General features: G+C 41.6%; 1 protein-coding gene across 3 annotated transcripts in view; it reads right to left on the minus strand.

Moving 5' to 3' along the window:
* The window catches only part of SWT1 (SWT1 RNA endoribonuclease homolog), a 73175-nt gene that overhangs the window by 39854 nt on the left and 9871 nt on the right, over positions 1–23450 (minus strand). For all 3 annotated transcript variants that reach the window (XR_004540754.1, XM_033959806.1, XM_033959807.1), the window contains exons 4-7: positions 16686–17454; positions 10898–10957; positions 8162–8303; positions 7306–7407 (exon numbers count right to left, since the gene is read on the minus strand). Coding sequence is in view for 2 of the 3 variants with exons in the window: in XM_033959806.1 (XP_033815697.1) it covers positions 7306–7407; positions 8162–8303; positions 10898–10957; positions 16686–17454 (1073 nt within the window). In the remaining variant the exon portion in view is untranslated. The remainder of the gene's footprint in view (positions 1–7305; positions 7408–8161; positions 8304–10897; positions 10958–16685; positions 17455–23450) is intronic.

Consider the following 23450-nt stretch of genomic DNA (forward strand, 5'->3'; position numbering starts at 1 on the left):
TTCATGAAGAGATGCAAACTACAACTTTACAATTTCCAAAAATTTTCCTTGACTAAACCTTCAGAAGTAACATTAGACTCACTCTGGGATTTAGTTGCAATTCTGGGGAAATCTTTGTGTCCCCAAATTCAATGTCTGTAGGAAAGAACAAAAACCCAAGAAGAAGAATTAAATGAAGTGAAAGGTGAAATAGGATCTTTGAAATCTCAAATGGACAATGTTAATAAAGAATTAAGTGAGACATGTCAGATACAATTAGTTATGGTAAAAGATAATACTAATGTGAGGAGAAAAATAGAATCATAGAAAATAGTTCTCAAAATAATAATTTATGTTTCTTGAATTTTCCTCAGGTGTTCTCAGTAACACCTAGAGAAAGTTGAAAATATATTTTTAAGAAATTATTTTAGTTCCTGAAGAAACAATTCCTCCTTTCTCTCAAGTTTATTACTTACAGGTTAAAAAGTTTGCAATAACAACAAATCTTAATCAAGATGAAGCATCTCCTGATATTTCAACTATTTTGGAAACTTCTGATAGAGAGGTGGCTAAATCCTCAACATTAATGGCTTCTGTGTCACTTTTGCTGGACAAGAGGTGGATTCTAAAAATGTTCTTTAAAACAGGCAACCAATTTTTGGGTTTTTTAAGATCCAGATATTCCCAGATGTGTCTCAAGATACACAAAAGTGAAGATGTCCGTTTTTGTTTTTGAAACCGGGTGTTACTCAGATTGGTGAAACTTTTATATTTATGAAATCCATGCAAATGTGTAGCGAGATTTCAGTCTTTGAAATATGTTTTCTTTGAACCATCTCACCTAACTGTGCTTCTATCCATGAAATGTCTTGGAGTATGATAGATTAGCTCTTAGAATTAGATTGTTTGTTTTTCAGGCTTCAGATGACAATATTTCCTTTCTTTCTTTTCTAGGTAATATATTTCCTTAAATAACTCTATTCTTTGTAATCTTGGATCCAAAATGGAGGACTTGAGAATATTTAGTCTCTTATTTTCTTTAAAAAAAATTATTTTTCCTGATATGTATTTGACTATATTATTCTTTTCTGCACAAGTGTTTTGCTTGATATAAAGAATGAAAGTTCAATAAATAATTAAAAAAAAAAAACACCACCACCCAATCATGAATCTGGTGAATTGAAAGGGGTGGAGAGGGAAAGCTGGCATTTAGGAAGAGACCAAAGTTTGCAAAACTGCTTGTCCAAAGCAACTGTCCCATCTGAAATGGTGCTCCAAACAGTAGTGAGAAGTGAAGGTATGGACTAAGGACCAAGTGGCGGCTTTACAAATGTCTTCAATGAGCGGAGATGGGCTACAGAGGTCACCATAGCTCAAACCTTATGAACTGTGAAACAGCCCAGCCCGAATATATGCAAAGGAGATAGTTTGCAAGCTAATGGAGATAGTTTACTTGATGACAGGAACTCCCAGTTTGTTAAGGTCGAATGACACAGAGTTGAGTGGCAGATCTTTGTGGCTTGGTGTGATCCAAGTAGTAAGCAAAGGCATGTCTATAGCCCAAGATGTTTAGAGCTGCTTCATCAGGGTGAGAATGCGGCCTTGGGAAGAAGACATGTAGAACCATGAACTGATTGAGGTGAAATTCAGAGACAACTTTCAGGAGGAACTTTGGATGAGTGCAGAGTACAACCTTGTCATGGTAGAATCTTGTATAGGGTGGATTCACTTCAACTGATTGAAGCTCATTAATCTGGCACGCTGATGTTAGTGTTATGAGGAAGTCTACTTTCCAAGTAAGATGTTTGAGTGAATAAGTGGATAAGGGCTCAAAAGGAGACTTCATTATAATGGAAACAACAACAATGAGATCCCAAGTAATGGTGGGAGACTTGAGTGTGGGCATATGATAAAGGCTTTTCATGAATCTGGAAACCAAAGAATAAACATATAATGCAAAACTCTGCTGCACAACTCATCTTCTACCAACCTTGCTACCCTCTCCTTAAATCACTTTATTGGCTCCCTATCCGCCTTCATGTACAGTTCAAGATCTTATAGCTGACCTACAAGTGTGTTCATTCTGTTGCCCCTCAATATCTCTCCTCTCTTCTCTCTCCTTATACACCTTCCAGAGAACTCCGTTCCTCAGATAAGCCGTTCTTAGCTGTACCCTTTCTCATCCACTGCCAATTCATCTAGCTGCCTGAAATAAAACACCCGAGTTTGTCCACCAAGCCCCTTCCCTTATTTAAAAGCAGACTGAAAACCTACCTTTTTGATATAGCCTTCAATCCATAACCCTACTCCCCTCTGCCCACCAACCTAGCCAGCAGATTAACCATTCCCCTTAACTCTATCCATGACATCCTGTTTGTGTCTCGTCTGTTTAGATTGTAAGATCTTTCGAGCAGGAATTGTCTTCATTGTGACTCTACAGCGCTGCGTACATCTGGTAGCACTATAGAAATAATTAATAATAGTAGTATGCATGAATCTCAACAGATAAAGCACCTTTTAAACTAAGATGGAGGGAAGCCAGCCATTGTCCAGGAGCGGATGGTTTGGTATGGAGTATCGTTGAAAGATACTATGAAGACAGGATATTTAGGGAGTTCCAATATGGAAATTTTAATAATTATGAAAGTAAGTCAGGAGTGTTTAAGAGGAAGGTAGAGTAAAGGATTCAGGTTATCCCTGTCATCTTCTCATCAGCCTGTAGATACAAGGAAAACACACAATTTAAAGTGTCTATATACAAATGCTAGAAGCTGAAAAAATAAAATAGGAAAGTTAGAGTATAAAGCACTTAATGATGAGGTAGATATAATAGGCATCTCAGAGACCTGGTGGAAGAAGGATAATCAATGGTACACTGTGTTACCTGGGTACAAATTATATCACCATGATGAGTTGATCAAATTGGAAGGGGGTTGTGCTATATGTTAAAGAGGGAATTGAAACAAACAAAATAAACATTCTGCATGACATAGATAGAATTCCATGTGTGAAGGGAAGGAATATTCAGGCAGGGTTATACTATTGTCTGGGACAGAATGAGCAGAAAGATGAAGAAATGTTTTCAGATATTAGGAAACCTAGCAAATTGGGCAAAAGTATAACAACACTGGTCAACAAAAAAGTTTTTCTTTGCTACCGAGAGCTTAAGAAGTGATCTTAGTTAATTTAATGATGCTGATTTCAGATCTGTAATTGAAATTCACTAGCATGTCAGGTTTCTGAGATACATGCTACTGATTTTTTAGACAGTTTGCCATTATCAGCACAATATTGCAAGTATGAACTGTATCCTACCAAACTTGTGTTAAGGAGTTTATTCTGAAATCAAACACAAAGACAATAAGGAGACATTTACACCTCTCTTAACTCATACAAGAGTGATGTCAGCATGTTCAGAAATGTTTGAGACACTTGCTTTTACGCTTGTACTGTACATTTGTCTCTCTTTGCAAGAACCAACAATAGTCTCCCAATCATATTAGGATTGAACTTTCCCCGATATCTGCTTTCCATTACTTTGATATCTTGATGAAATCTTTCCCCATGCTCATCGCTGGCATCACCAAGATTGGGTGAGAATGAAAGAAGTGCATTTTAAGTGACATTCTGGCACCTTTAGCTGATATGCTGTCGGCATGTTCTCCGCAAAATCAGCATAATTTTTATTTATATATATATACCGCCATACCCAAAAAGTTATAGGCGATTCACAACAATTAATTGTATACAAAAACAATGCAAATCATAATTCTCTGATCTGCGATTACCAAGACAATTCTGAACAACCAGCACGAATGCTTCCCGTGCTGCTGATTCAGCTGGGTTCAGCTTCTGTTTAAACATATCATCAAGGATCAGTTCACGGATTTCGGGTCCAACAAAAACACCTTATTTGATTTTGGCTTCACTTTTCTCAAAACTAAATGTACTTCTTAGGTGAAATGCACCATTTCTGTCCATTGCCTTGACAAAATTTTTCAGCAGACCCAGTTTTATGTGAAGTGCTGGAAGTTAGATTTTCTCACGATGTACTAACGGTAGGTGCTTCACATTGTATCTACCAGGTACAGATTCATCTCAATTTGGCCATTGTTTCTACCTATAGTGGTTGGCATCAACATGACTATTCCAAAGACATAAGAAGCACATGTTATTTGGTGTACCCTAGTTGCAGACCCAGAAGGCGTGACACAACTTTTGAGATCACTACAGAGGTTCTACTGGTTATAAAAGTGTCTCCATTGACTCGTACATTTCCTTCAACCCAACTGCATGAGCAACAAGAACAGATGGCTTCTGATTTCCATTGTGTAAAAGTACTACTTTAAGGCTTCTTTGCTTGAATCAATAGTCTTCATTCATCAAACTTGTTCATACCCCAGTTCACGCATGAGACCATTAATATCAGTACAGAAACAAATGTTTCCTTCCATTTGGTAAAAGGAAGCCAGGATAGTGTGATCATAGAAAAAAAGATATTTTGATGTCCTGCATTAAAAGATTCCATTGCTTCAGCCTTGAACCCAACAATTCTGCTTTCTCCTTTGACAGTGGCAAGTCTCTAACCAGATCATTAAGCTCTTCTTGAGTTAGCAGGTGAGGTTGTTTTTCATCCACTTTAGGTTCATACAACTCCTCCACGGCAGCAGAGGCACATTCTTCATCTGAACTTTCGGCACACTGTGTTGCAGATGTAGAAGGAGGAATTGGAACTGGATTCTCAGAGTCATGAGGAATGGGATTACACTTCTCCCTCCATATTCACGGGGGTTAGGTGCAGAGCCAGCCCGCGAATAGGGAAAATCGCGAATAATTTTATGGTCCGGCTCTGACCCACCCCCGCCTCCCTCCTGCACCCCCGACCTTACCTGGTGGTCTAGCGGTGACGCGGGGCAGGAGCGATCTTCCTATGCTCCTGCCCCGTGCAGAGCGGTCATCAAAATGGCTGCTGTGAGTTTCCGTTGTAGGTGCATAAAACCCACTGGTCCTGGAATAAAGTGGGATTGTAGAAGAATGGTCTTTTTAAACATTTTATTTAAGCACCTTTTTTTCTATATATCTTTTTTATATCCATATTTTTAACTCATTACTGATAATGGTTAAAATCCTATTTCAGATTCTTTATCGTCAGCCCTTTTGGGGCCTGATTCTATAAATAGTGCCTAACGGCGGGTAACTTCTAGGTGCCACTCCATGCTGTTGTCAATTAACCGTATTGTAATCACAGAATTTAAAAAAAAATATTTTCTACCTTTTGTTGTCTGGTCATTGTATTGCTCAAATCATGTTAGTCCCAGGCTCTGGTTTCTGTTTCCCTCTGTCTTTTCTTAATTCATTTACTAGGGTCTCCTGCCCATTTGACATTTCTTCTTTCTCCATGCTCCCATCTATCTTTGTGTACCTATCATTCACCATGTTCAGCATCTCCCTGTGCTGTGTCCCCTATGCTTCCCTTTCCAGTATCTCCCCTGCATCCATCTCCCCGCAATCATCATCACCACTGTATGTCCCTATCCCCTTCCCCCTGTGCCCGGCATCACTCTTCTGTGTCCCTTTGCCCCCAAGTCCAGCATTTCCCTTCAGTGTTCCTATTCTCCTCCATGTCTAGCATGTCTGTGTCCATATAACCCTCCCATGTATGGCATTGCCCCTCTGTGTCCATATACCACTTTCATGCATCATCTCCCCTTTGTGTCCCTGGTCCCTATATTCCCCTCTGTTTATGTATACCCTCCTTGTGTCCAGCTTATCTTGTCTTTTCCTCCCTTATACCAAAGTGTGTGTCTCTTTTGTATAAGGGAGTCTCTCTCTTTCCTCCCTCTACTATATGTTTATTATTCATCCCCTTGGTTCAGCATTTCTCTTTCCCTTCCCTTCTCTCTCCTCCTCCTTTCAGGTCAACCACCTTTCTTCTTTCCCTCTAGTGCCTCCAAGGGTCCAGCACCTCTCTCCTTTCCTTTTCCTCCCCTCCAGCATCCCCCACCCCTCATGGTCCAGCACATTTCTCCCTTCCCTCCAGCTCCAGCCACAAGTTCAGTGTCTCTCTTTCTTTCTTCCCTCCAGCAGCCCTCCAATGGGTCTAGCACTTTTTTCCCTTCTAGCTCCAGTCAGCCAGCCACCTCCCATGAGTCCAGCAAACCTCTCTCCCTTCCCCCTCCAGCCCCCAACTCCAGTGTGTCTCTCCCTTCTCTCCAGCCTCCCCTCCATGGGTTCAGCGCTTCTGTTCCTTTCCTTCAGCTCCAGCCAGCCATCTACTTTCTCCCTTCCCTGCAGCTGCCAACCACCCCCCCCCTATTGGTCCAGCACTCTCCCTTACCTCCCAGCTCCAGCCATTCCACCTTCCTACAGGTCCAGCATCCTTTTTGTCTATTGCCTCTAGCTTCTCCCTCCAAGTAGAAGCATAGCACAACACTCTCCCCCCCACCTGGATCAAACAGCACAGCACTTTCCTTCCCTAACAGTCCAGCGACATCATCTTCCTCCTGCCCCAGCATCTCCTTAGCATTCCCTCCCTCTCTTCCTCAGGGCCGACGGCTCTAGCTTCCCCCATTGCGGGTCCAGCCACCTCTCCCTTGCAGGTCCCAAGGGTCCAACCTGCTTTCCTCCCTCTCTGCTGCAGGCATATACCTTGTAGGAGAGTGAGCCTTCCTGCTACCAGGCTCTGCCTTATGATGCAACTTCTTATCTTTGAGAAAAGAGGAAGTTGCATCATAAGGAGGTACCCAGCACAGGGAAGGCTGCGAGCACTGTCAAGCAGGCCTGTGTAGGGATCAGCTCGCTCTTCTACAAGGAATATGTCAGCAGCAGGGATGGAAGGAAGCCAGCTGGATCCACTGGACCTGTGAGCAAGGGAGGGCTGGACCCATCGGACATGCGAGTAAGAGGGGGGTAGTATGTGGAGCTGCTAGACCCATGAGGGGGAAGGGATGGAGCTGCAAGGGGTAGATAGGGATGGATGGAGCCCCAAGGGGGGGTAGGGATGGTGAGGAACTTAGGGAACTGTGATTGGGGGGGTGGGGTGTTCCCCACGGGATCAAAGTCTTTTACCACTCCTGTTCCCACACCTGTGGTAAATATATCACATTTGTATCAATTCCTGCGGTTTAACTATGGTGACTTTCCCCACAGCGGGTTAACAATGGGAAAAGTCACCATGCCATTCTCTACTACAATGCTAAAGCAGACGATAGCTTGATGGGGCTACCACAGATATTCCTTGACACAAACATTCTAGATAGTTTCTTCAGCAATCAGCAACATCCTCCAGTTATTACTGTTCCCCTAAGAAATGCTAAATTCACATACCTGGTATTCCCCCAGACTTTAACTTTTCAATAAACTGAAGGTGACTTAGTAGGATGTTCGTGTCGAGCACAATTAATAAATTCAACTGAGCAGCAATGATGGCTGAAGGAAAGAACAAAAATAAGTACTGATAATTATTTCATGATCAAAACTAGTAGCAAATGGCAGTACAGTACTTTATCTGATTCTGCTCAGCTGCAAAAAGAGAGGTAACCTCTGCCTTTTATTACAAATCCAAAAATGAAAGGAATGGTTTTCTTTAAATAAGGAAATAAGGCCCGAAATCTAGAAACAGTGTCCCAAATTTAGACAGTGATAAGCGTCCTACTGCCGTCTAACTAACCAATTGGGACAAACATTTTTTTTAAACATCTATGTAGGAAATGGTGTCTACAACAGTTCTCTAAGCACAGCAAGTAATCTCTGTTTCAAATGCATTTATGTTCATCAAATGGTTCCTGGTGTATTTTATCTATTTAAGTTAAAGCCCTATACACTAGATGGTGTATTTCATTGTCCCATTTTTCATTTGGGTCTATATTGAAGGCGCCATTCGTGCGCCTACAGAAACGCCTATGCAAGCCTGAGGCCGGCATGGGTGTGGTTAAACCGGAAGTGGCCTTAGGCGTCTTTAGGCAACCCTAGGTACAAGACAGGTGCATTAAATAGACCTGTAAAATGCTGGCCTACATTTAAGGCACCTGTTTTAAAAACAGCTTCAGTGAGCGACACATGATCAGCGGCTGTTTTTAGGTGACTGCTGATACGGGTGTCTTTTATAGTATCTGAGCCTAAGTCTCTCTTTTGTGCTTTTACAGCTCTGAAAACTGTGACATAAATAATCGACAAGGTGTACCAGGAGGAAGAGTTGGGTTTAGAGTTGGGTCTTCTTCAGTGAGCTCAATATCCATACTGGTTAGCTCTCCACAGCTTTGCACAACAGTCAAACCTATCTTTCTTTCGTTACGGGCAGCATGTAATTCTTCTATTATCTGCATCTAATTTAGAAAAACAGTCATGTTATAAAACAATTTCTTGCATTCTGTGTGCTATTTGAGAAGTGGAAGATTAGGTTCTTACTTTTGGTAATCTCTCTGTTAATCCACTATGGATTCTGTACAAATGGTGTTCAATCCTAACCCGCGAACCAGGTCTTGCAGAAGATACACTCACAGCTTTCTGCACCTCTCAAGTGGCAATATAAAGCCCCCTACAGTTTAGTCCCAAAGCAATGGCACATCAATGGAATAAATTACACAGAAGAAGGGGCAACAGCAAACAGTTCTGTTCAGATCTGTAACTCATAAAAGAGCAAGAATGCCCACCCCTCCTGCCAATGGAGGCCCCCGAACCATCCCCTCCCCCTTTCTCCCCCCCAAAAAGAGCCACTCCCACCTGCCACCGGATGCTCCCCTGAACCCCACCTCTTCATTCTGAAATAAAAAGGGCAGGAGGGATGGCCACTCTCTCCTGCCACCGTATGCTCCCGAACCCCTCTTCCTCCTGAAAAAAAGGCAGGAGGGGTGGCCACTCCCTGATGCCATCAGATGCTACCCTGAATCCCCCCCCAACGCCCCATACCTTTGTTAAGCATTAAAAACTGGAGGGAAGCACGATCCCTCCAGCTCCGAGGCCTGCCAGTTGAAAATGATGGGCCTTCCCCTCCCCGGTGTGCCCATGTGATGCATGGGGAGGAGTCTAAGGCCCTGATTTGCTCAGACATCAGACCTTAGGCCCCTCCCTGTGCATCACATCCTAATAAAACCATCGAATCAACATTCTTGTTTATCAAATAGATAAGTTTTCAATGATTTACATTTAGGAAATCATTGAAAACTTATCTTTTTGATAAACAAGAATGTTGATTCGATGGTTTTATTAGGATTTTTTTAATTGTACCTTTTAACTGATGTTGTATTTATAGTTGCAGTGTGTTTGAAATTGTATTTTTACTGAAATGTCTCTGTTTCTTTGATGTGAACCGCTAGAACTGTTGATGGAGCAGTATATAAAAAAATAAATTATTATTATCATTATCACATGGTGTACCAGGGAGGGGAAGGCCAGTAATTTTCAACTGGTGGGCCTTGGAACTGGAGGGAACATTTGTCGGGGAGGCCGTCATCAGCGGAGGTGGACATTTTTCTTTTTTGGGACAGATATTTTACACGTGTAACACACACAAAATATCTTTACCATTGAAAAATGTTTTTTAAAAAAACCAGGCAGACCTGTCATGTTTTTTCCCCGATTGCTAAAATCCCTGTTTTTTGGGGTTTTTTTTGCATAGTCAAGCGATGTTAGTGCATCAATCACTTGGCAACTTTGCATGGGGTTTTAGCTAATTTGCATGGGCAGATTAGAAAATGGGCGATCGAGGGGAAAAACATGCAGTGAGCCGTTTTGTGAATTGCGTTGGTAAAAGTGATAGTCGCTAAAGCTGTCAAAATAGGTTTAGCGACGATCTGACATTAGTGCATCTAGCAGTAGGTCCAAGCTATATGTGCAAGTCTCTTCTTCCTCTTCTAAGAAATTCTTGTACTCAGAACATTTTGCTATTACATTTTCAGTCAATGATTTAATTATTCACTCAAAATTTTTTTTCCAATTTTATTATTTCAGCTTGTAAATCAGGGGTGTCAAAGTCCCTTCTCGAGGGCCGCAATCCAGCCGTGTTTTCAGGATTTCCCCAATGAATATGCATGAGATCTATTTGCATACACTGCTTTCATTGTATGCTAATATATCTCATGCACATTCATTGAGGAAATCCTGAAAACCCAACTGGATTGCGGCCCTCGAGGAGGGACTTTGACACCCCTGCTGTAAACACTGGAATATATTACTTCCTGTAATATTTAGAGAACATTCTTATATTCATTTTAGGATTCTTGTTAAAGAATTTTTACTAGCTTGATTTTAAAATTTTTTGTCTTTTTCTTATTTTGTAATTTGTTCTCTTTGTTTTTCTTTTACAATCTGCAATTAGACCTGGTAATGCAATAGACAAAAAGTCCATTGTATTGTATTGCATAAAGCTGACTGATCACATCTCTTATTTTGCAGTGGTAAGCTCGGGGGGGGGGGGGGGGTAGGGGGGTTTGAGGAGAGTTCTTAACCCTCCTCTTGCTGGCATGATCCTAAAGGGACCACTGCCAGCTATCCTCACCAAGCTGAAGCCTAAGGGTTGAAGCTCAGTACTGTGAGGGATAAAGCTGCTCCTGCCTCAACTGGGATAAGGACTTGACCTCAAAGGATGCAGTCTCAGGTCTATGTCCTGGGGACCATACCTAAATAAGGGATAAGCTGCACCAGACCAGACTCACTTATGATGAAGGTAGAGAAATATTAAAGAATTCTAGGCTGCACCAGACTTTATACCAGTGACTAGTTCAGGAATCTACTTCCAACTGCTGGTACAGGGGGGACTCAACACATTGGTTTAGACTGGTCTAGCAAAATGAATAGAAAATATCAAATTTTTCAATATACCTTCAGCAGGTTTTGCCACTTAGATATTCCTACTTTGCAAACTGTATGAAACTGTTCAGGAACAGAAAAAGAAGAACTCACTCCACAAGGCACAACCTACCTCCTGGTCTGTATCCTCAGAAATCTGGTGACAGATGGATGGACCTGGAACTTCAGAGCTCTGATGTAGATAATTTGGGTGATTAGAAAAGACCAGCAGGAAAATAAAGGCTGTCAGTAAATACCATTTAAACAAAAGAAACTTTCTTACAAGAGTTAAAATACCTATTGCCAAATACTGATAACAATATTCAAATTTTGTAATCTTTATTTTGATATGAACACTATATATTGCAATGTTACCCATCAGCAAGTATGATACTTGATATCTTTTCAACATCATGTATTTATTACTCAAGAAACGAAGTTTCTATCAAGTCAGTTTATTTATTTGCCATATTTTTGAAGAAATTTAGATCTGCGGTTCCCAAACCTGTTCCTGGAGGCCTCAAATGGCAGCAATACATGAAATCTCTCATGAATATCCATTGCGGATATCCTGAAAACATGGCTGGCTGGGGTACCTCCAGGATCAGATTTGGGAACCACTGCAATACACAATAATAGCAGAAGAAAATTTTCAAACAGTATACATTATAGCATAGTATTCTACTTATCAATGTCAACACAAACACAGTGGTTCCCAAACCAGTCTTGGGGGCTCCCCAGCCAGTCAGATTTTCTGGATACCTCAAAGACTGGTGGAAGGAGGACAATCAATGGGACACTTTATCAGGGTAGAAAATATATTGAAATAAGAGGAGGGGGGATTGCACTATATGTTAGAGGGAATTCAGTCCAACAGATAATCATTCTACATAAACAGTGTGGAATCCTTATGCATAGAAATTCCTTGGGTGAAGGGAAGGAGTATACTACTGGGGCTATACTACTGTTCACTGGGATAGAATGAACAGACAGACAAAATGTTTACAGAAATTAGGAAAACTTGAAAATTGGGTAACAATAAAAATAGGTGATTTCAACTAAATATTGACTCAATAAGTGTTACATCAGGCATAGGAGCTAACTTTTCAAAATGATTGGGGGTGCTCAAAAGCTCCACCTGCCCAAGCTCTGCCCCTGACCCCATATCCATAATAATAGTACTAATTGTAATGCCATTTTTTCCATTCATTTCATTTTTCATATATATACACATATATATACACAGTGGTACCTTGGATTACGAGCATAATCCGTTCCAGGAGCATGCTCGTAATCCAAAATGCTTGTTTATCAAAGCGAGTTTCCCCATAGAAAATAATAGAAACTCGCTTTGATAAGGTCCCACCCTCCCTCGGCGAGAGGGAGAATTAGAAGTCCTTGATCATGTGCAGATGCATGCTCAAGGCAGGCAGAAGCTGGAAGATCTTCTAGGCACCGGCACGATCTGTGCCTGCGTGCCAGTGCTAGACCGGGGGTGGGGGGTAAGTTTAAGTTGTTCAGGCGGGGGGGCCGGATGAAGCGAGGGGGCCTTTGCGAGCGGGGGGGGGGGAGCGATGCCGGTTATCGGGGGGGGGGGGACATTGTCATCAGCAGCCAGTCACATATGCTATCCTGCTACCGGCACCTCTTCTCTACTGCAGACCCACCTCTGAGGTAACGAATGTTATGCCAGAGAGAGTGGGAAGGAAGGAGACATGTTGGATTAGGCTGTCGGATGGAGATGAGAAAGAAGCCAGATCATGGGGGTAAGGGGGATGAAAGATATGTCAGACCACAGGAGAGGGAGGAGACTGTGCACATGGATGGAGGGGAAAATGAGAGAGAGCCTCGCCATGGAGAGTGAGGATTTGATAACATCTGGGGTCGGACAAATCCAGAAAAGTGATCAACGAGGAAAAAAGCCAGCTGGTGAGGAATTGGAATCTATGATTCATTTACCTCAAGTGCAGAAACCCAAAAGGTAGCATTTGATTCTATCTGGGACCTGGAAAAAAGAAGCCGATATGGTTCTCCAACCTAGTGGCTGAGAAAATAAAGGCGAAAGAGTTGGCGTTCATGAAATATAAAAAAACCCAAGAAGAGGAGAGCAGAAAGGACTACAGGGTGAAACTGAAAGAAGCCAAGAGAGAGATACGTTTGGCGAAGGCACAGGCGGAAGAACAAATGGCTAAAAATGTAAAAAAGGGAGATAAAAATTTTTTCAGATATATTAGTGAAAGGAGGAAGATAAAAATGGAATTGCTAGGCTAAAAGATGCTGGGAACAAATATGTGGAGAGTGATGAGGAGAAAGCAAATGTGCTAAACAAATACTTCTGTTCTGTGTTCACAGAAGAAAATCCTGGAGAAGGACCGAGATTGTCCGGCAAAGTTACACGAGAAAATGGAAGTAGATTCTGCGCCGTTCACGGAGGAGGGTGTTATGAGCAACTTGAAAAACTGAAGGTGGACAAAGCGATGGGACCAGACGGGATCCATCCCAGGATACTAAGGGAACTCAGAGAGGTTCTGGCGAGTCCTATTAAAGACTTGTTCAACAAATCTCTGGAGACGGGAGTGATTCCTGGGATTGGAGGAGAGCGGATGTGGTCCCTATTCATAAAAGTGGTCACAGGGATGAAGCAGGAAACTACAGGCCGGTGAGCCTCACTTCAGTTGTTGGAAAAATAATGGAAGTGTTGCTGAAAGAAAGGATAGTGTATTTCCTTGAATCTAATGGGTTACAGGATCCGAGGCAACATGGCTTTACAAAAGGTAAATCGTGCCAAACGAACCTGATTGAATTTTTTGATTGGGTGACCAGAGAGCTGGATCGAGGACATATGCTAGATGTAATTTATTTGGATTTCAGCAAAGCCTTTGATACAGTTCCTCATAGGAGGCTGTTGAACAAACTTGAAGGGCTAAAGTTAGGACCCAAAGTGGTGAACTGGGTCAGAAAACTGGCTGTCGGACAGACGCCAGAGGGTGGTGGTTAATGGAAGTCGCTCGAAGGAAGGAAAGGTGACTAGTGGAGTCCCTCAGGGTTCGGTGCTGGGGCCAATCCTGTTCAATATGTATGTAAGTGACATTGCTGAAGGGTTAGAAGGAAAAGTGTGCCTTTTTGCAGATGATACCAAGATTTGTAACAGAGTAGACACCGAAGAGGGAGTGGAAAATATGAAAAAGGATCTGCAAAAGTTAGAGGAATGGTCTAATGCCTGGCAACTAAAATTCAATGCAAAGAAATGCAGAGTAATGCATTTGGGGATTAATAATAGGAAGGAACCGTATATGCTGGGAGGAGAGAAGCTGATATGCACGGACAGGGAGAGGGACCTCGGGGTGATAGTGTCCGAAGATCTAAAGGCGAAAAAACAGTGTGACAAGGCAGTGGCTGCTGCCAGAAGGATTCTGGGCTGTATAAAGAGAGGCGTAGTCAGTAGAAGAAAGAAGGTGTTGATGCCCCTGTACAGGTCATTGGTGAGGCCCCACTTGGAGTATTGTGTTCAGTTTTGGAGACCGTATCTGGCGAAAGACGTAAGAAGACTTGAGGCGGTCCAGAGGAGGGCGACGAAAATGATAGGAGGCTTGCACCAGAAGACATATGAGGAGAGACTGGAAGCCCTGAATATGTATACCCTAGAGGAAAGGAGAGACAGGGGAGATATGATTCAGACGTTCAAATACTTAAAGGGTATTAACGTAGAACAAAATCTTTTCCAGAGAAAGGAAAATGGTAAAACCAGAGGACATAATTTGAGGTTGAGGGGTGGTAGATTCAGGGGCAATGTTAGGAAATCTACTTTACGGAGAGGGTGGTGGATGCCTGGAATGCGCTCCCGGGAGATGGTGGAGGAGAGTAAAACTGTGGACTGAGTTCAAAGAAGCGTGGGATGAACACAGAAGATTTAGAATCAGAAAATAATATTAAAGATTGAACTAGGCCAGTTACTGGGCAGACTTGTACGGTCTGTGTCTGTGTATGGCCGTTTGGAGGAGGATGGGCAGGGGAGGGCTTCAATGGCTGGGAGGGTGTAGATGGGCTGGAGTAAGTCTTAACAGAGATTTCGGCAGTTGGAACCCAAGCACAGTACCGGGTAAAGCTTTGGATTCTCGCCCAGAAATAGCTAAGAAGAAAAAAAAAAAAAATTTTTAAATTGAATCAGGTTGGGCAGACTGGATGGACCATTCGGGTCTTTATCTGCCGTCATCTACTATGTTACTATGTTACTATGTATGGACCTGGTATCTAGTCTACCTATTTGACTTCAGCCAATCACTGAGCGGCGCGGGACCAGGCAGGAAACGCAAAGGTTGCGCTCCTGTGTCGCACCGCTCTGCTTCCAAAAACAGCCGTCCAGCAGAACACCACAACTTTAAAAAGGTACCGGGGGAGGGGGGGTAGGAGGAGGTGTATTTGCTCCATAAGATGCACTTTTTCCACCCCCAAAAAGCGAAAAATACGGTTAATATAATTAAAAAAACCAACAACCTGCATAATGGTTGTCTACTACAATAAAACTAGGATTGTAACTCCGTGCCTCCACATGGGAAGCACAATAGCACTCTCCCCTACTTGAAGGAGCCTGCGGCGGTTTCCTCATCGCCCTCCCTCAGTGACGCTGCGAGCCCCGAGCCAGTGGCGACTCCACCCTCCCGCCCTCTCTCTGTCTGCCAGGAGCTTGTGGCGGTTTCCCCATCGCCCTCCCTCGGCGACGCTGCGAGCCCGGAGCCAGTGGCGTGGAGGCTGAAAGCGAAAAGATGGGAGGGGGCTAAAAAGGGGTTTGGAGCTGGGGCTGAAAATAGGGGACTTGTGAGGGAAGGAGGCTTTAAAGGTGGGTTCTTGGGAATGGACCAGGGTCCAAGCCACACTTCAGAGGCAAAAGGGGTCAAAATAAGGGCTGAAAAAAAGGGGTAGGTGGGAGAAGGGGGCTGGAGTTGGGGGTCGGTATTGTAAAAATGGAACAAGTTAGAGAAAGGAGGTGGGAGCTGACAATGGGGATGTGTAAGAGAAGGGGGCTGGGGGCAGAAAAGGGGATATGTGTGAGAAGGAGGCTGCAAAAGGGGCATGTGAAAAAAGGGGACATGTGAGGGAAGGAGGCTTTAACCTTTTCAGGACCATAAGGATCGTAGGCCAATTTTTGTGGTTTTGACGACATTTTTATGGTAAAAAGGGCTTGCAGATTCCAAAAAATTGATTTTTTTTGTGAAATATCATTATTTTTATTTAAAAAAAATCACACTTCTGGCTTATGGACAGTGTGGCAATTGAATCTTCTCGTCAATCTAGCAACGACGCTAATGAATGAATGTCGGAACCAGTTTGTTTACATAAAGGTAGTATCATATGGAATCCGTACATATCAAATTTAGAACTGTAGACTATCCCAATCAAAATTTATAGGATTTTAAAGTTATGGGACAAATATGTCCCTTGGTCCTGAAAGGGTTAAAGGGGGGGGCTGAAAAATAGAGACGTAAGAGAAAAGGACTGGGACTGAAGCGGGGGGTTAAAAAGGGGCTGAAGATAGGAGCTGGAAGAATAAGTGAAGGTTGATAGAGAAAGGGGGAATGGAGAGGGAGTTCTATGGAGGTGAAATACAGAGAAAAGGGACTGATTTTTAAGTTGGTGTAAAAATGTGGCAATGGGGAAGGTAAAAGGGGAAATGGGAGCCTGAATCTGGGGATACGACATAAGAATAGCCATACTGGATCAGACTAATCTATTCTAGCACCCGTTAATGTAATGGGCTAAAACTTGGAAGAAGGGATTTTGATTTATATAATATGGCTCACCTCTTGGAATATTGAGAAATTCCTCAGCAAGGAAAATACAAAATTATTTCAATATATATCAGTATCAGAATGACATCATATTAGATTACCTTTGAGATACTACATATGAATTAATTACTTTACCTGCTTCAAACTGACATCACTGTTACTGGGAAAATCTGTAGATTTTGCTTCTGAGTGGCCAGCAAGCTTACTATATTCTTGCTTATACTTCTTTTGTGTCCAGCACGCTGTTGTGGAGGAAGACTTTTCTGAAGACACTGGCAATGCATAAGTCATTCTAGGGAGGCTACAATTAGAAACATTTTTTGCTTCAGTGAACTGTTTGACATTTTTTCCAGGAACCTTTGAGGTGTGGGGCTTTGGGCAACTCTTATTTACAGATGCCTGAAGATTGTCACACAACTTTTTGGCAATCTTAATATTTTTACTCCATTTTTCAGACATATGCAACGTCTTGCTAAAAAGGCAAGAACGCATTTTGGAATGTTTGATCATCATTTCTTCGTCCAACTCTGCTTTTCCACATCTAGGCTGCTTTTTATCATGGTCCAACTTTATATTTTTCTTCTTTTCTTTCCCTTTCAGAGTGTCAATTTGTACACTTGAACTGTGCAATTCCTGTCTGGCCTCCTTGCTGTTGTTATCCGTATAGTTTACAATTCCATATGTGTGCTTGTTAGATCTTTGTGTTTCAAACTCTTCACTGTTTGAGCCTCTTTTATGTTTTCTTTCCCAAGTGCTTTTTTGTTTGGTATCTGCTACTGCTGACCTTGGTTCTGAAATCAAGGGGGTGCTTGCTTTATCCTCCATAAACCTTTTGGGATCCATCCCAACAATGTCTTTTGAGAGAGGACTACTTGCTTCTCTTTTCTTCTTTGATAAACTAGACCTAAAGTAAAAGAGTGATAAAACATCATCACTGTTAACATTTTTATGTGAAACTATCAATTTATGGTAATTACTAGTATATTAAAAGATTGGCATTTCCATGCAAAGGAATTTATTGTCTTTTTTATGTTTATTGAAATTATTACATAACAATCAAAAACGTGCATTGGTTGTACTCTGTTTATTGTTAATCAGTGTACTTTAACTTATAAAGTGCTCATTAAATGCAAATATTCAACCTGAGTCTCACATGAAACACTTATAAAAGCAATGTTTCTCCCATTTTGTTTGATATGGAAGTTCTCTCTACAATGTCTTGTGATAGGATCTTAACTTGAAGCTAATTAATGATGTTTCAAGCCTTTTGTTTGAATAAGAGACGGAGCTGAAAGAAAACAAAATGAGAACAAACAAGAGTCAAAACAGGAAAAATGTAAAGTCAAGAGGCTCATCCCATTTCTGAAATTGTCTGCCACTGGAGGCATTAAATACTGATCTACTGTTCAAATCCAAATAAACAACATGATTCATGAATTCTACTAATTTATAAATACATTAGAACTGAATAAAACTATAACCTAAAAATTAAAGGTCTATTATAATAGGGAGATCTTTAATTTTGGTCACCATACCTTTAATATTGGTCACCATACCTTAAGAAGGATATGGTGTTACTCGAGAGAGTTCAGAGGAGAGCGACACGACTGATTAAGGGGATGGAAAGCCTTTCATACGCTGAGAGATTGGAGAAACTGGGTCTCTTTTCCCTGGAGAAGAGGAGACTTAGAGGGGATATGATAGAGACTTATAAGATCATGAGTGGCTTAGAGAGAGTAGAGAGGGACAGATTCTTCAAACTTTCAAAAAATATAAGAACAAGAGGACATTCGGAAAAGTTGAAAGGGGACAGATTCAAAACGAATGCTAGGAAGTTCTTCTTTACCCAACGTGTGGTGGACACTTGGAATGCGCTTCCAGAGGACGTTATAGGGCATAATACAGTACTGGGATTTAAGAGAGGATTGGACAATTTCCTGCTGGAAAAGGGGATAGAGGGGTATAGATAAAAGATTACTGCACAGGTCCTGGACCTGATGGGCCGCCGCGTGAGCGGACTGCTGGGCGCGATGGACCTCAGGTCTGACCCAGCGGAGGCATTTCTTATGTTCTTAATTTCGTTAGTAGTCAACTCTGCTCCGTGTTAATCAGTGGTCCATTAAACAAAAAAGTCTCTCTCTGTATGCCAAAAGAAAATAGACAGTCAAATGATGCCATAAGGAGCAGGAGGCCACCTCCCTTGTAAATAAGCAGACACTCAGTTTTGAATAACCAGTGGGAATAAAGGTATGGATTATTTTGGATCTGCAGGGAGATGTGATGACATCTAAATTTACCTTTTCAGATGTGCTTTAGTTTGGTTTTGATCCAATTCTGTTTTCAATTTTTGTTTCTTTAGGGCTTACTGTATTTTTCGCTCCATAAAGTGCACCTGACCATAAGACGCACCTTAGATTTAGAGGAGGAAAACGAGGAAACCCCCCCCCCCCCATTCTGAAGCAAATTCTCCCTGCCTGGCTCTGTACATGGATCTACTAGCTTGCCAACTTTCATGCACCACACTAAAAGGATCCATAACTTGCATGCTCTGCTACATAACACAGGAATTGGAACACAGCAAGACCCAAATTTGAAGATTTAATATACCAAAACTCACTAATGGCAACTTACAACCTAATCCTAGGAGACCTAAACCTCCATCTCGAAGACCAATCCTCCAAACAAGTAGAAAATCTACTGTCATTTCTCGAAGCCCTAACATACAAGATTTTAGCCCGAAAGCTCAGACTACAGATTTGGAGGGGTGCCTGCACTGGCTTCGGAAGAAAAAGATACAGACAAGAATTGTCAGCAGAGGTGAGAGGTGCTCGGGAGGGAACATCCTAAAGTTTGGGGTGTTGGAAAAAAACAGCTAAGATAGATATAGAAGCATTGTGACAAGCTACATCTGTTATAGATTCTAATCTTAAACTGACTTTTTCAACGTTTAATACAGATTATGGGAGTGTCTTTTCCAAAGTGGGCAACAAGGACTGTGAGTTAAATTAAATGAAAAGTTGGAAAAACAAGAAGATAAGCTCAACGAGATGAATACTCTAGAATTGGAACTGATTAAAGAAAGATCTTTAATGACACGAAAAGTTGAGATTTTTGGAAAATCAGTTAAGAAAAAATAATTTGAGACTTTTAAATTTCCCAAAGTGTCCTCTTATATCACCTATTGAGATGGCAATAAAATATTTTCATGAAATACTAGCCATTCCACCAGAAAATCTTCCTCCAGTTATAAGAGCAAATTACTTCAATATAAAGAGACCGCTCGGGGCCTCCACTCCTAATGACAACTGATCCACTTATCTCTTTCCTCTCAATAGCGACCTACTGTCCTTTTGATCACTTTTCTCCTCCACAATGAATTTCCTGTCTAATTACTTCTCTTTCTTCTTCCCCTCTTGAAGTCAGTCAATTTGTACCTTTGCTTAATCTTTTGTAAACCGCATAGAACTTCACGGTATTGCGGTATATAAGCTGTTGTTATTATTATTATTATTATTAATGAGACTCCAAGAGATAAAGTTGTGGACATGAACTTGTCAACTTTTCTGGAGAATTCCTTGGAAATTAACACGGATAGAACTTTCACTTTGGAAAGTGATAGAATTCAGGAAATGCCTGAAAACATATCTATTCCTGAAATACTTAGGAAACCAACCAATTCAATCTTAGTCCTTAACAACAGAGCGCAAGAACCACCTGTCGCTAAATCTGTACTTTGTTTATTCATTCAATCTGTAACTTTGTTTATTCACTCAATCTGTAACATTTCTAATCATTGTAAACTGCATAGAACTTCACGGTCCTGCGGTATATAAACTGTTATTATTATTAGAGAATATATTCTTCGTTTATATTTCTGCCATATTAATGATCAGTTTCTAGGCTCTAATGTTTGTATTTTTCCTTATATTTCTCAGAAATCTCAGAGGCGAAGGAAAGAATTCTTGGCTTTAAGACCAAGAATCCTAACCTTGGGAGGTGTATTTTTGTTGAAATTTCCTGCAAAAATGTTATATTACATATCAAAATAAGAATTTTCTTTTCTTTGAGCCAAAACGGCTTTTAGAATTTCTTGAGGCAAAAGAAGAGTTGGTAACTATAGCTAATGGTGCATGACTTGCCATATATCACATGGCTGTTAGATGTGTTGAATATTGCTGCTACTTTTGCTTAATAATTTTATGTTTCCTGTTGTCTCTCTAAATATTGGACATATTACATTTTTCTTTGCTTTTTTTATTGTTATGAAGCTTTGATCTGAATCAAGTTGTAATTATTATACTTGAAAGTAAAATTGAATATGTTATAAATAAAGAATAAATAAATAAATAAAAAAGCCTCATGTTTTCTTTTGTGCTGTTTTCTATATATATATTTTTTTGTTTGAAATGTTATTCTGAAAGCTGAATGATATAGTACATTCTCTGTGGTTTTGATACTGTAAAGCTGGACTAAGAAGTATTATATCTACTCATTTGACCGCTGGTCAAATTAAAGCCACTGACTTTGACCTACATGACTGAATCTGTTTTTGTGATCAATTGCTTACCTGTATTTCCAGACCCAGGCAGCCACCTAGGGTCAGATGCAAGCCCTGAAGATTCCCCTGATAGGAGGAGACACGCCAAGTCATAGGAAATTGTCACTATCCAACAACTTTCTGCAACTGGCAGGGATGTGTTTGTGACAAGATCCTCAGACACAATCACCCCAAGGTCCTTCTTTCCATCTGTGCTTATCAGCCTCTCACCTCTCAGCACATTCGGTTCCCTCGGATTTCTACCCCCCCAAATGTATCACTCTGCACATCTTTGCATTGAATTTTAGTTGCCAGCTGCTAGACCATTCTTCTAACTATTGCAGATCCTTTTTCATGTTTTCCACTCCCTCTGGGGTGTCCACTCTGTTACAAATCTTGGTATCATCTGCAAAAAGGCTAACCTTCCCTTCTAACCCAGGGGTGTCAAAGTCCCTCCTCGAGGGCCGCAATCCAGTTGGGTTTTCAGGATTTCCACAAATGAATATGCATGAGATCTATTAGCATACAATGAAAGCAGTGCGTGCAAATAGATCTCATGCATATTCATTGGGGAAATCCTGAAAACCCGACAGGATTGCGGCCATCGAGGAGGGACTTTGACACGCTTGTTCTAACCCTTCAGCAATGTCACTCACAAACATATTGAACAGAATCGGTCCCTTGAGGCACTCCACCACTCAGCTGTCCCTGCTCCAAATGAATTCCATTTACCACTATCCTATGGCATCTGTCAGTCAACCAGTTTCTAATCCAGTAGGTCACTTTAGGCCCTAGCTTCAGATCATGGAGTTTGTTTAAGAGCCTCCTATGAGGAACTATGCCAAAGGCTTTGCTGAAATCTAAGTAAATTACATCTAGCGCACATCCTTGATCCAATTCTCTGGTCACCCAGTCAAAGAATTCAATCAGATTTGTTTGGCTCGATTTATCTTTAATAAATCCATGTTGCCTTGGATCTTGTAATCCATTAGATTATAAGAATTTCACTATCCTTTCCTTCAGCAACGTTTCTGTTAGCAGAAGGAGATGCAGTCTGTCAACCATCAAAATGGCGCCCAGCTAAGTCATCAGCTGTGGTGCCTCCCTCACCCCATTTATTTATTTTTGCTTTTTTTTTCCTCCACCTTGCTTATATTTCTTTTAATATTTTATTCTTTTGTTTTATTTATTTTTAACCTGGTTCCTCAGATTTTGGCCGATCTTCTTTTTTTTTCACATCTTAATATTAAAATGTTTCGACCGTTGGCTCTTATCCAACATTCAAATGGGCCTCCCACCTGCTGCCGTTGTCTGGATCCACGGTGGTGTCTGGAGGAGGCTGGTGCCGTTGGATGGATTGGGGTTGGGCCTCCTTGGCTACTCCTTTGTTGGGGATGGTGGGCACTCGGCTCCAGTGTGGCTCCCATGTGTTGCCGGTGGAGCTGTGCTGACAGCCGCGCTGATGGCTTCCTCCCTCTGGAGTCTGCTGATGCGTGTGGTTCACCACTCCTCTGTTGTTGGGGATCATAGTGCTACTGGCCGGACGTGCCCCTTGCTGCTGCCTCCTTCAGCTCTTCGGTGGTGAAGATTGGTCTGTCGGGCCTGTTTGGATGGTGTGCGGCCAACTGGAGCCAGTGTCAGGAGAGGTTCCATGACCTGCCTCTTCTGTTGGGACTTGCCTGTCTCTTCGGATCCTGCCTTTTTCAGCCTCCTTGGTGGCGAGGGTCATTTTCTTCAGCCGCTTTGGGGCTCTGCTGTTGGTTGGGTACAAGACTTTTCCAGAGACTTCCTTGCTGTTAAATTCGATTTTTTTCCCCCCCCTTCACTTCTTTATTCTCATTTTCCTATTTATTTGATCTCAATTATGCATTTTTTTTTTCCTGTTTTTATTTTTACTCTTTTGAAATGTGCCTTATAGTTATATAGTTTTATATCGGTGCTTTAGCTAGATTGTGTGCCTGTTGGACAGATAGGGAAGTTTCCAAGCACCTAATATTAGATGTCATTGTTTAATCACATTGATTTGACTTTGTCTTTCCACCCGTTAAAGGTTGCAGACTTAAAAAACATCAGCACCTTCTGTCGTATCAGGCAGCATTATGGGGCAAGCATTTGGAATTAGAGAATGACACGGTGACAAAATTCATCACCGTCCCCGTCCCCGCGGATAACCGCGGGAAACCATCTTCATATCATTCTTTAAGGAGAGAGGAAAGAATCAGAGTATAATTGGGCACAACCACTGACCCGCAAGCTTTGCTTTGAAGAATGCGGAGATTGAGCAGCAACATTCCAGAGCAGAGATTGTGATGTCATAATGCCTCATTCCACCAGTGCCTAAGAGCCAATCACATCAGTGATGT

This window comes from Geotrypetes seraphini, chromosome 10 (genome assembly GCF_902459505.1).
Source record: "Geotrypetes seraphini chromosome 10, aGeoSer1.1, whole genome shotgun sequence".
Taxonomy (NCBI): Eukaryota; Metazoa; Chordata; class Amphibia; order Gymnophiona; family Dermophiidae; genus Geotrypetes; species Geotrypetes seraphini.